This window comes from Thamnophis elegans, chromosome 3 (genome assembly GCF_009769535.1).
Source record: "Thamnophis elegans isolate rThaEle1 chromosome 3, rThaEle1.pri, whole genome shotgun sequence".
Lineage (NCBI taxonomy): Eukaryota > Metazoa > Chordata > Lepidosauria > Squamata > Colubridae > Thamnophis > Thamnophis elegans.
The window spans coordinates 41,805,050-41,819,196 of NC_045543.1; the positions used below are offsets into that span (position 1 = coordinate 41,805,050).

The 14,147-nt window shown below is 41.1% G+C and overlaps 1 protein-coding gene across 4 annotated transcripts; it reads right to left on the reverse strand.

Moving 5' to 3' along the window:
* Positions 1-1,432: 1,432 nt before the first annotated feature.
* On the reverse strand, positions 1,433-10,700 carry COPS7A (COP9 signalosome subunit 7A). Of its 4 annotated transcripts, none has more exons than XM_032214386.1 (8): positions 10,624-10,700; positions 9,571-9,776; positions 7,659-7,668; positions 6,785-6,873; positions 6,324-6,526; positions 4,262-4,367; positions 2,209-2,360; positions 1,433-2,004 (listed from the first exon to the last, which is right to left on the reverse strand). In XM_032214386.1, the coding sequence occupies exons 2-8, from the start codon at positions 9,730-9,732 to the stop codon at positions 1,965-1,967; spliced, it is 762 nt and encodes a 253-aa protein (XP_032070277.1). In that variant the 5' UTR covers positions 9,733-9,776; positions 10,624-10,700; the 3' UTR covers positions 1,433-1,964. The 4 variants fall into 4 exon arrangements, with proteins under 4 accessions (XP_032070277.1, XP_032070274.1, XP_032070275.1 ...); XM_032214383.1 differs by having other exon boundaries at positions 7,593-7,668; XM_032214384.1 differs by having other exon boundaries at positions 7,593-7,668; positions 10,604-10,685.
* Positions 10,701-14,147: the final 3,447 nt, after the last annotated feature.

Consider the following 14,147-nt stretch of genomic DNA (forward strand, 5'->3'; position numbering starts at 1 on the left):
TCAGTCAATTTTTCCATGTCTTACCTTTTTAGCAACTGTCTAGTCTTCTTTAGATAATTTTCTATCATTAGCTGCCCTAAACCAAGTCACCAAGTGACCACTCAGTTCAGAAAATACGGATTCTGGGCTATTCCCACCCACCCAAAAAAATCAGAGGCAGCTCCTGGTGGTACATGGCTTGATGTGATGGCTGGGGACTTCAGGGATGCCTTAAAACTTCCCCATGTTCCAATGTGTGCAGGCTAAAACACTGACCAGTCCTGTTTTTGAAGCATAGGAAAGGCAGATTCTAGAAACAGTGTTTTTCATAACAATTGTGTTTTGCTCCTGAGTCAAAGAAGGGAGGAATGAATATTATCACTGATCTGAGGAAGTTAACCTAGCTTTGGGGAATTCTGAAGGTCTGTCTTAGCAGTGGATAAGCAGGCTTAGCCCAGCTTTGATATCTTTCTGATCTTCTCTCTGTGCACTTTGTCGGGCCTCTTTTTCATATTTCTTTACAATTTCTAAAAGCAAAGATTACAGCTGAAACAATTTCATATTTTTTTCCTCATTGTCATTGCTGCCCACCTCTATTTCTCTTTCTTTAGTTCTTACAATACTGCCTCCTCCCACACCTTCTACCTTTCTTGGGGGAGAAAAAGAAAATATATCCACATATTAGTTGGGCAGCATTTAAGCTAGTTGAAGGGAAGGTTGTCTTCCAAAGACAGTTAGGAAAGCCCACGCCTCTAAAATGATTTTTCTCCCTACATTTTTAACAGTTACAGACACTAGTTGTGACTTCCAGTGCTTCATAAATTGCCATTTAGCTACCCTTCTTACCAATAAGCAAAATGGGCTAATAGAAGCTTTTGCACTGGATTCAAGTCAAAGGAAACTATGCTTCCTACTTTTGTATGGAGTCCCATTGATTTGAATCACTTAGTCCCAGAGAAGTATACTTAAGATCCTGTTCTGTTCCATCAGCAGGCTAACTCCAGATCGCCTTCGTAAACCCAGCATGAATCAGGATCTGGCATACACAGGAACTCTGCTCAGATGAAAAAACCCCGTTTTCCAGAATCCTAATAAACTAGATGGCCTGTAATTTCCAGGAACCTTTTTTTTTAAAGTTTCTATTTAGCAGTCGGCTATGAGGATGTATTACATATTTTTATTTGACCAAGTTTCTCATTACAGTTCTTTGCTAATAATAATCTTATATATTATTTCTCCTATTATTTTCCCTCTAAAAGAAAGTCCCACCAAAGCTGTAACCAAGAAGAGATTGGACCGCCATTTGTCAGAAATGTTGTGGGGTCTCCTGCTTGAGCAGGGAGTTGGACTAGATGACTATAAGGTCCCTTCCAACTCTGTTAATCTGTTAATTCAGTTACCGAAACATCCAGAACAAACCAGCATGGCGCCAAAGTGAAGACACTCCTGAAAATAGGTCTGTACTTTTTTATTTGCTTTATATATTTATACTATTTTTAAAAACAATCCACTCACACACTCACACAAACACTCCTCCCTTTCACAGATCCCAGTAAAGCAGGAAACTGAGATGTCAAACTTTATGCCTCAGAGCAAATGTCCCAGGATCTCTTCAGAGAATTTAAATGGCCATTTGATGCCAGATTTGTTTCCACACAGGCTACCACAACAATCTGTTGGTGCAAATGTAATTTAAACATCAGCCATTTCATGGCTGCCTTAAAAATGCATTCAAGAAAACAAAAGTAAGGAGAGAGAGAGAGAGAGAGAGAAGAGGGGAGGGGAAGTAGCATTCAAAATAGAAAAGGTATAAACAAGATTATCAGAGAGGAACAGGGGAAAGGAGCTGTAAGAAACACAAGAAGAAAATAATGGGAAGGCAGAACCATTTACACAGGGACAAGGTTGCACAGAAACACATCTGGATTGAAGAAGAAAGCACCAGACGTGGGACACCTGTTTCAACTCCCCAGCCAGCAGTTCTGTCAGTTTGATTTAGACCAGATCTTTGCACTGCCTCGGAGCCTGCAGAGAAGAAGAAAGTCTTGGAATGAGGACCAGCAGAAGTTTAGCCCAAATGCTCAAGGCAAGGAAGGGCTTTATAGACTCTATAGATAAATTGCTAGAGCCTCAATGTAAGGGATGGATGAAACACCTCAGGCAATTCTCTGCTTTCCTCTCCCATCGGCAGAAAAGCAATAGCCAGTCTTCACTGGAATGCTATCTCACCCTTTGCCCTTGGAGGCCTTCTTGCTAGCCTGGCGCTGGTTGGTACCCGGTGCAGGCTCCCGGAGTTCTGACAAATGCTGCTCAGGGTCTTGGGAGGTTGCTGCTGCTGCAGCTGCTGTTGTCACCTTAATTGTCTTCTTCAGATTTGCCACCTGCCGGGTGAAAAGAAAATGAGGGAAAAGAAACAAGGAAGAGGCAGTTTCGGCTCCAAAGACAGGAAGGGTTCCCTAAGACAATCATCCTGGAAAAATCTCACTGGGCAGTCTCCATCCAGGTCTTACTTTAAAAATCCCGTCTGGGGATTTTTCGTTTCGCCAAGGTTTCAGTGGATGCCTCCCAATGTGCTGCATTCAACTGGAGGGTTGAGGGTGTGATTATGAAAACCACACTGTTGAGATTTCTCTCCCCCTCCTGCTGACTCATTCAGTTTGTGAACAATACTTGTAAATCACCCCAGTGCTAATGGATTCTGGGTGTGAACAACAAAGCACAGAAACAAAGAAGAAATTATAAACTGTACATAATATAAGCAACAAACGAATGAAATGTATGAGCCAGGAAGTTACAGGTGTCTAGAATAATATTTTTCTTACATTGCTCATTAGTACAAATAATTAATTTCTCCAGCCAAATAAGGATAGGCACTTTGATTGTATAAAAGCATTTGCTGACTCTGCTACATATTGATTTGGAGAATAAAATATTGCTCAGATGAAATGTATTTTTTATTTTTAATATTAGTAGAGTTGTATTATGCTCAATTTTCTGAACAAATAATAATCACAAACTTTATCCCATACCTCACAGACCTCTAATAATTAAGGTATATTTGTGGAGAATTAAACTGGAACATTTTCTCTTTTCCTACATATGACAAGAATTTTATCTGAACATGTAAAGCAGACAAGGTTAGGGTTAGGGTCCATACCCATAGCATCCAAACAAAATTGCCTGGACAAAGATTTTTTTTAAACAATAAATCTAATCATGTCCGTCGTCCAGGTTAAAATTGCTATGATCAGCTAAAAAAACATAGTTTTGAATGGAGCAAGAGCACTTTTCTGCATCTCACTTCCAAAAATATTATGTTAAATATTTTTGGTAAGATTTGAATGATGATCATAAAATAAGTATTATAATCATCTCTTCAAAGACAATATTCACAGGTTAGTTTTAGATCCAGTTTTACTGCTTGTGAGAAGTGACTTTTATCATGTTATATCTTGGGATTGACAGAAACAAGAAAACGCCTTACATGGAGTCAGAAGTGGTATTTATCTATTAAGCAGCAAGTAAGAAACATCAGATACAGAAAACATGGAATTGACATTTTCAGTCTATTGTTGCAGGAATTAATCTCATCTAAAGGAAGCAAGATAAGTCTACTGGAGGCATATTTATTAATTACACATGCCTCAATTTCAAAGACTGTAAACACGGTACAAGAGCAATAGCAACAAAATGACTTAGCAATTGAAAAATAATAATAATAATATAACCACAATTATAATAGTAGCATACATACTAGGCCTTAATAAATATAATAATGAAATCCAAAGCCCTTCCAGAACAGCCAGGATTTTACAACCTTCTGGAAAGCAAAGGGGGCACAAGCTATCCTTTCTTGGGGGGAAGCGGGGGGGGGGGAAGCTATTCCAGAGGAGTGGAGCTACCCAAAGAATGCCTACTTGGGGGGGGGGGGGGCTCTCCCACTTTGCCTCTCAGAAGGAGGTAACTTACAACAGGTCTTCTCTGTCCATTTAAGGGTTTATAGGCAATAACCCAAAACATTTGAATTGAACTTGGCAAGCTGCTGGCAGGGTTTATGCTCCCACATCAGCTTCCCTCCTTGATAGAAAATGGCCTTGCTGAATATCAGCAGCACAATCTTAATGAGTCTCTGCAGGCTACAGGTGGCCACAAATTGCCTACTTGAGCTAGACCAGAAATGTAGAAGACCAGCAGAGGCTGCCAGGTGTAATGGTGAAGTCAGTCGGAAGCTGGGTGGGGGTGGGGGGATGGGGAAGGTGTGCATTGCAGGCCTGCCTCTCACCTCACTCTCAATCTGCTGCTTCAGGCCCAGCTGCTGCTCTTTGTGTTGATTGGCTCGGCTAACTTGTTCTTCAATGCTTGAAAGGACAACTTCGCAGCCCTGGCACCTGGGAAGGACCAGTAAAAGTTGAACAAGCAGGAGACCAACAAAGCAACTAAGAGAGCAAACAGCATTTACCAGAAGCTCATAAATTGTGAGATTGGGAGATCCGGAAGAAAGACTGGCTCATGGGCATCCGTGGATGGGAGAACCAACAAGGAAATGCACATGATAATGTCATGCAAATCTCATGACTTAAGTGCTTGCGTCAGATGTTGAGACCCAAGCACTTAATGGCAGCATTCACTTGATGATGATGTCTCTCTCTCTGTGACGTCAATTGAAAAAGGGTGTGCAAAGTATTCTCATAGCAAGGGAAGAAGTGAGAGGAGTGGGAGAAATAGTCCCAGGAGAATGAATCTGTCTCCACAGGCATCTGCACTTTAGCAAGATCACCACACAGCCATACAACTCTCTTCCCACCAGTGAAAAGTATGTTTCTAAGATTAGGATCAAATTGAATGTATACAAATATTTTAGAGGTACAGGAAACATGTAAAGAATCTTGGCTTTCACTTTTTTTAAAAAAAAAGTGTTTGGATCTAAGAGCAAATTTCTAGTTTGTGGAAACATTTATTTACAATGTTTTGCAACATTTGATAAAACTCATACATGATGTAGGGGAGGTATATGTCTATCAACAGAGAATACTGTATTTTTCAGAATATAAGATGCACCTTTATCCCTCAAAAAAGAAGCTGAAAATCTGGGTGCATCTTATACACTGAATACAGCATTTTTGCCTCCCAAAACCCTGCCCCTTTCACCAAAATGGTCATTCATAGCCTTTAGGAGGCTTTCAGAGGGGGCTGGGGAGGGCAGAAATGAGCGAAAAACAAGCCATTTGTTGCTCAATATTGCCCCTCTACCCCCAGGAGCACTCTATAAGCCTCATAAAGGCTATGCATGCCCTTTTTTGACAATTCTTTTGTAAAAAATTTTTTTTTGTGAAAAATGGCCCATTTTGGGGAGGTCTGCAGAGTGCGAAAACTTTGTTTTTAATTTGCCTCTTCAAAATATTGGTGAGTCTTATACTCCGGTGCATTTTATATTCCGAAAAATACGGTATTTCTTCAAAGTCCCTGATTGCCTCATCCCATTTTTAAGGTTCATAAAAGTAGAATAAATTGTGTTAATTGGTGTAACCTATTGACCAATTCATGAGGCACAAAATCCTGGTATTAATACTGCATACAGGTGGTCCTCACTTAACCACCTTTTGTTCAGCGATCATTTGAATTTACAACAGTACTAAATTAAGGGCCCACCTAGATTTACAACTGTCCCCTTTGCCACCAGTTCTCCCCCTCCCACAGCTGATCTTCATTATTGCCTTTGCCTGCCTCCTCTCCGCTGGGTTCACCATCCTCTGCATGGACAGGGGATGTGCTGTGGAAATGTTTCACAGACTGTCGGGTGAGTGCTATAAGCAGACAGATCTGTGCTGTGCCTCATGCCACTGCCAATGTGGGTCCTTCTTTTAGGAACTGGCCTTTTGAGGAGAAAAGACTTGGCCAGCATGCAGAAGGTGGCCAGTGCAAAAGAAGGACCTGGCGATGCACAAAAACGTGGCCTGGCTAGTTCGTGAAAGGAGAACCCAGCCAGCAGTGGTGCAGTTTATACAGTGACAAGCAGGGTTGGACAGTGGGAGGCAACTGGTGATGGCTGTCAAAAGGGCAGAGCTGGGGAAGAGCTGGGTGGATGGAGGTTTTGTTTAATGACAAGAGTTGCCAATCCCAATTAGGATTATTAAATGAGGACTATTTTATATAAGTGATAAAAAGCTCTTTGTTCATCCTTGCCAAGTGGTGTGATGCTTATTAGGGGACCGCAGTCCCGAAAGGGGCCCCATGATCAGCACCCATTTGACTTCTATCCACATATGCAGCAGAGCCTGAGAAGGTCTGTTGGGCTTCTTTGCCTTTGTTAAGATACATCCTCCCCAGTTTTCAGTCTTCCTTACCATTCTTGGAGCGTGCGGGTAATGATACTGAGCTCCTCCCTGCGGATGTCCCGGCCAATGCTATAATCCACCTCTAACCGCTGGTTCCGCTGGTCCAAGCTCCCTCGGAGAACATCGGCATACACTGCCTCAATCACCAAATCCTCCAGTTGCCGTACATTCTTCAGTTGGAGCTGCTCCAGCAGTACAGAATAGGGGATGCACTGCGGAAACACACAAGCCGGTGTCAAGTATGACATTCGTTAGTTTGCTTGCATTCATTAGCCACCCAATTCAAGAGGACTTCTAAACCAGGGGTCTCCAACCTTGGCAACTTTAAACCTGGCTGACTTCAACTCCCAGAAGCAAAGCTGGCTGGGGAATTCTGGGAGTTGAAGTCCGCCAGGCTTAAAGTTGCCAAGGTTGGAGACCCCTGTTCTAAACAATGAGCAGAATAAGCAAGAAAAGGGTAGGTAGGTTACCTTCAGCTTGGAAGCCAAGGTGACCACAGAGAGGTGGCGTAGTTTGTTCTTCTGAGCTTCTGTCAAGGGAGGCAGATTCCCAGCTTCAGCTGTTCACAGACCAAAACAAAAAGGAACATTCCTTCAAATTCTAACTAGCATCACTGGATAAGATCCCATCCACTTTTTATAGAATTAATCATTCCTCCAATTTTTTTCTACTTCTCATGACAGATTCAGCCCCATTTTTTTCTCCTCCTTAAATAAAATAGAAACCTTAAGTCAAACAGTCAAAATTTACTTAGACAACATGCACAGCGTTTACACAAATGTCTAGTAATCCTATACAAATTCTTCCTTCTTTGGGGGTCTAGAGTTTAAACATAGAAATTAGCCACTTAGACATTTTCAAAACCAATAGACTTGATTCTGAGACCACATTCTCCCAGTAAAAATAAAAATTTGGTGCCAACCTCAGGGTGGGCCTCTCCTTATGCACCACAGATGCTCTCCATCCATTGGGACATCCTCTAAAGGTCATGGATAATAAACAGAAGACTACAGAAAGCACGATCAAAGGAGTGAGGCAATTACACATTATGGGCCACCCTTAGTTTCCTTTTAATGTTCAGCAGTTTCTTTCTCAACTCCATGAAATGTTTAGTCCATAATTGCTAACCCTAGGGAGGAGGGCTTCAGCACTGAATGACTTCATGTTATCCAAACCCTGCTATTGAAGCATTGCTTCACTTTGGTTTTCTTGGCTCTTCCATCTCTATCGGCAATTTTCTCTACCATTCCTATTTCTTAAGGAGAAAATAAGACATACCCAGGTAATCTGAATACGTCCCATATGCAAAGACTGTAAGCAGGTGAAAAACAGGTGAGAACTCACTTTCAGCTAGCTGTAGAGAGAAAATAACTACAATTATTTGAGAAATGACTAAAAAAAAAACTTTTTTTGGTTCATGGAATCTTTCCCACCAGAATACTTTTGTTTAGTTATTAAAGAAACTTAATTTTCTCTTGTTTTTCCCCCACATAGAAAACACAAACCTATAGCGAGCAAGAAGGAAATGTTGGTGTCCCACTTTGTAAACATGTACACCCCAGGTATAGATCTGACTTTCACCAATATGGTGAGCCTCTGCCCATTCTGTACCAGTCAAGAAAATTACGGAGGAATTGATATAACGTACTATTTTGCCTAAGATTACAAATCCCTGACATGCATATAGAAAAATATTGGATAGGGAAAAATGTTCTAGCCTGTTTGCTCTAAGACATACAGCACTAGTTTTATATACGGAGAGTTGTTATTGTTAGGTCTATTTAATGTTATGAGCCTCCATCTGTCATCCCAAATGGTATAATCATGTATAATTTTAGTACAAACAATTTCATGGAAGATCTTTAAAACAGCCTGTTTCCTTCCTTCTGTGCAGTGCTCTTATGGTGGGAATGCTGCAGTTTACTCAAAATCCAACATAAATATCTAAGAAAAAAAAGTCTCTCAGACATAAAGGAAGGTTACTGGATAATTTTGCACCACATTTACCTCTCCATGTAGATTCTCTCAAAAATGTGTTATATAAAAAAGGTAGGAATTTTATTTAAAAAATCACCAAAATCTGTCTATTATTCAGGTCACTGACATTCAGAGGTTTGGCAGACTTCACAAAAGCGATATTTAACAAATGAACCCTTTTAAGTTCCCATATTCCACTGAATAAATCACCTAAGTGAAATACAGGGTTATTTTCCTCCATAACCTCAGCTGGGCTGTTAGTTTGGGAACCACAGATTTCAAACCATTATGTTTCATGACAGAAGGAAGAGATAAGGTTTTTCATATTTTTAATAAAGTTGAAGGCCCCACAATATTTCCTTCTTTATTATCATTCTAATTTAAGCTTTTCTTTAATTATAGAAAAATTGGCCTATGAACAAAAAATTATTTAGAGGAACTCCGTGCAAGGGCCTATGACATTACTTTTTTTTCTACACTTTTTTCCATCATGTAATCACCAAATATTTTAATTAAAGGTATACATTTTTAGGGAGATTCATGTCTTTATGGAGGATTGGGAAGCATTCAAAGAGACATATCCCATTTAAAGGTGGTTCTGGATAGATCTATTACAATATATATATATACACATATACATACATACATACATACATACATACATACATACATACATACATAATATATATATATATGTTGTATTTGTGCTGATAAATAAATAAAGGAATGGAAGTAGTGAACTTCCTCCCATATTTGGGCATACCAGGGGTTGTGACTTTATATATATATATATTTACTTGAAATAAATACTGGCATTTTAAAATTCAGTATAAAGAAAGATCAAGCAATTTTGTTTAATCTGAATGATTAAATCCCAGAAAAATCCTAAATGACTTTAGAAACCCCGTGAATTACCAAATTCAGTATGAAAAGCATTCCCTTAAACGTAATTTTATTCAGAGCTTCAATAGAAAGACAACTAATCTCCATTCAGTACTGCTACACAAAAAATTATCAAAGGAAGTCAGACAGAAACCTAAAGCTGCTCATTTATAGAGCAGAAATACATGTTTCAAAGGATGTGTGAACCAATGGTTCCGTTTTAAAGTATAATCTGTGTCTTCAACTTATCCTAAAGTAATAGCAAGACAATGGTGCAGAACAGAGGCACCAGAGGTCATATAAACGTAGACAGGATAAGACCTGCTATTTTCTGTCAGGCCTTTGGAAGGCTGTACCATATAACTAAGGTCTTCATTCCATGAGTCTCAGTGCTCACCTCTTGAACATTTGGCATATCAAGCAGCTCTCCAAAAACATAAATACCGGGCGCTTCCAGCACTTGATGAATGAGACTGGCCAGAGCAGCTCCGTGGGCAGATCTTGCCAGCAGCAGAAACTGCTCCTGATTCTGCCCAGACACCTTCACTTCGGCTGCCATTGGGCCAGCAATCAGAATGGTGCAGGACTTGCAGCCCCCACCACCTAAAGGAATAAACAAGTATAACAACTGGAGCTTCTCATATTATCCTGGAGCAATAGAAAATTACTCTACCACTGGGATATTTATTTATATTATTTATACATCATGTAGGACCAAACAAGCAAACAAATAAAGGATCTGGGCAGCTCACAAGATCAAAAAGCTCCACTACAATAAAATACAGTACTATGAAATGCAGTGAAGCTATCAGACTATGAATACACATACACCCACATATTTAAAATATGAATACACACACGCGCACACACATTCAGAATATGAACATACAGAGACACAGAAATAAACTTTGGAGCAGCCAATTCCTGATATTCAGGAAGCCAATTCCAGCATTTTTTAAGTAGCGGGAGGGGGGATGCGCCTACATGTCCTAAAATCCGTTCCTAGGATTTTCTCTCCTAAAAATCGAAGTTGTTTTACCCTTGTTCAGATGAATGTCCCTGGGCACACACGTGCTGACTCAAGGCTGTGCATGAATGTAGCAAGTGTGATTCTGCCTAAATGTCAGGGTGAGCAGGGCCCAGACTCAAGCCAGAAAAGAGAAGGTAACTGAGAGCAATGAAGCGACAGGAGGCAAAACAAGGGGAGAACAGGATCAGCTTCAGAGGAAGAGAAGCTGCGGCAGGGAAGAGGAGAGAAGCACACGAAAGCCGGTCCAGGAAAGCCAGACCCATCTTCAGGTCACGTTGGCAAAAAGAGAGAGTGATTGAGAGCAAAGGAAAGTGCCTCTGCTGCTGCGTCTCTCCCCACCAGGAGCGCCCAACAGATCCAACCGGGCTCCATAACTGTCCCTGTCTGCCTACCTGCCTACCTGCTTTCCTGGCTGCCTACCTGAGGGTCCCCTTCCCGCTGGGAGCGGCTGCTGGGAAAATCTCCAGCCAAGAGCTCTCGACCACTTCCGGGTTGGTGGCGTCACAGCTGCCCCTCAAACCCCGCCCCATTGACCTCTCATTGGCCAGCTCCCCCCTAGGAGGGCGGGCCTCGCGGCGAAAGCTTTCTAAGCAGCTGCTAGACTCTCCCTGCCAGTCTTAGCGCTTCCCTCGCTTCCCTCTGCTGCCGCTACCACTGCCGCCAGCCGCACGCCGGCCACGGGCCACTCTCCCCCTTTTCAGCTCTCCCCGAGATCCAAGCTCAAAGCAGAAACGCCTTTCTGACTACACGCCCGCAATAGTCAGAAGTCTGTCTTGTTCATCGGTGCCTGGCCTTCACCGCGTTATATATACAACGTCGAGACTTAATTCACCGTCTCCAGCAATCAATCTCCTTCCGAAATCACTCCGTGGTCTCTTATCCCCGGGGCGGGCGATTGTAGAAAGAAGCAAGCTTGCTTCGGAACAAAACCCAGACGTCCATGACCATAAAGAGGTTTTGCCTCGGGCTTCCAATTAAAATAAAGAGCTTGGTTAGACAAGAAGAATCTCGTGGAAGGGATGCGCCATACGGTTCTGCCGCCGGCGCCCTCCGTCCCTGCCTCCCACTTCTGGAGAGGGATTTTGGAAACAAAGCTGTATGATAAGTCAAAAGGGATGGATAAGTTGCATTTTTTTTTCAGGAGAGCCTGACACGGAGAGGTTTTTTTTTAATGTTACTCGTGGCATTTATATCATCGTTTTAGGTGCACACTGCCAGAAAGTCAGAGAAACACATGAACAAGGATGGAAAGCACAGAAAGATCCTGTGATTATTTCATTTACCTGTGTTTTGTTTTACCGGTAGTTTTTCCAGTAGGAAAAATGGAGAGGGGTGGGGAGGCTGGGCAATTGAGACATCCATTAAAGAGGGTCTGAATCTTTTGAAGCAGTGAAGAAAAGGGGTAGATATGAAGTTTTGAAAAGAAGGAGAGCATCCTCTCATCCCCTCTTATCTTGGATTTCCCAATTGCAATACAATATTTCAGCATGCATGGAACTGATTGCAACAATTATTTTAACAGTCCAGGTGATTCCTGGTAAATTGGGATGGGGGGAGGAACCCCAAGAAAGTAATAGTTGCAACTAAAACTAGAATTGTGCACACACTGTTTCTGATCATGTCTGATGGGTAGATGTTGCAGCAGAGATCATTCCCCACTGTCAACCTTAATGGTATCAAACATTTGCTGCCTGAGGCTGCTTGTCTTGATCTGTTGAGTGGTCAGGCAATCTTTGACTATCTTTGCGCATGCATGGATATGCCCACTGTCTTCATGAGTAGATATATTTGGCATAAACACCCAAATAAAATGTGAATTCAGATGAATGACTCTTTGGTTTCTCTCCCATTCTGCAGCATGGCAGCCATGGTAGTCTCTTGCTAATTCTGGTGCCATCTCAAATACCAGCATATCTAGTCTAGCATTAGTTTTCAAGAGCTGGTTTCATCAGGGAGCCCAAAAGGCCAAAGCAATGTAAGAGACTGCAATATATTTCTCACATTATTTTGTAGACACAAATGAGGAACCTTTCAGAGGAATAAGAGGTTCCAATGGAGCATCAATTTTTATTGCCTTTGGGTGGGTGGGTTGCTTTATTATTTCAGCTGGGGTGTAATGATTGCTTATCACTTACTGTCATAAGTCTTATGGCATTCTACCCATTTTATTGTTATGATTGCAACTTGCTGAAATAAATAATCCAATCAAAGTGGCTGTGACCTAGGTAATGTGGGCGGCATTCACAGACAGTAGAATAAAGACATCATTTTTCTGTGATGAGGCAGCCTTTCTCAGTCTAAAGTTTAACAAAGACCAAGTTATCAATTCTATAATAAACCCAACTTAGTTGCTTCGCTCTGGCATTTTCATTAGAAATTTGTTCTAAAAGCATGATAGCTTTATGATCCGCTCTGCTTGATTTAAGAAACAGAAAGTTTTCCATACTATTTTTAAATGCTATTTTTTAAAAATTTCCTTGCTTGTACCAAAATAAATCATTCTATCGCTTTTCACATTTCAATAACCCTTAAAGGAGGCACCTTGTAAAACCAGCAGAAATTTGGAAAGTCATACCAAACAAAACATATTTTGAAAGCTGGGCCTTTTCCAAGTGGCCATATGCATGGCTACTTTGCATTTAAACATCTATTGTGAGGGGGATAACATATGACTTAATAATGGACCTAGCTATTTGCAAGTAGATGTAAAATTGCCAGGGGCAATTTAGAATTTATTGTGCTAGAATATTGCTAAATCAGGATAAAGCAAAATCAAAGTGGTTTGATGAATAGTCAGAAATACTTTTTGTGATACTGTAATCACTGCATATTCCTTAGCCGTGGGAAATTCATCCAGTGGCTTGAACAAGTCATCATCCTGCCTTCTATAGGACTTGACATAAAGCTATATTTTGTGGTAGGCAAAGTACAGATGTGATGACCAGAGCTGGCAGTGCCACGCAGCAGGAGAAAATGACTTGTTTTCTGAGTGATATAAGCTGTAATGGGGCATACGTTTTGCTCATCATTTCAGGCAGCAAAATAATTTGCCCACTATGGATAGCCAGATACCAGAGAGCATTACTATTTTTCACAAGCCTTTTACTTGCAGACAAAAATAAAGCGTCATGATACTGAAGATCAGAGATTTCTGTCTAGTCAGATGGAAATATTTGCCCAAAAGCAGCCTTTGTAATACAGCTAGTCCTTGACTAACAAAAGTTCGTTTAGTGACCGTTCAAAGTTACAACAGCACTGAAAAAAGTGGCTTATGACCATTACAGCCACCCAGTGGTCACATGATTTATATTCAGATTCTTGACAACTGACTCATATTTATGACGGTTGCGGTGTCATGTGATCCCCTTTTCAAACCTTCTGACTAGCAAAGTCAGTGGGGAAGCCAGAGTCACTTTACAACTGTGTCACTAATTTAAAAACTGCAGTGATTCACTTAACAACTGTGCCAAAAAAGGTCGTAAAATGGAGTAAAAACACTCCAACAAATTTCTCACTTAGCAACACAAATTTTGGGCTCAATTATGGTCATAACTTGAGGATCACCTATATGTCAGAGACAGTGGTAGGTTATAAAGTCTGTCTTTCTTCACTGAACTATAAATGTACTGGGGTGGCACAGTGGTTAGAGTGCAGTACTGCAGGCTACTTCTACTGACTGCCGGCTGCCTGCAATTTGGCAGATCAAATCTCACCAGGCTCTAGGTTGACTCAACCTTCCATCCTCCCAAGTTGGTAAAATGAGGACCCAGATTGTTGGGGAGAATATGCTGATTTTGTAAACTGCTTAGAGAGGACTGTAAAGCACTAAGAAGTGGTATATAAGTCTAAGTGCTATTGCTATTGCTATTACCAGTATGCTGCTATCCACTTATCCTTTGATCTGTAGGAACTATACTGGCATGGAATCTGTGGTTCCCAATGCT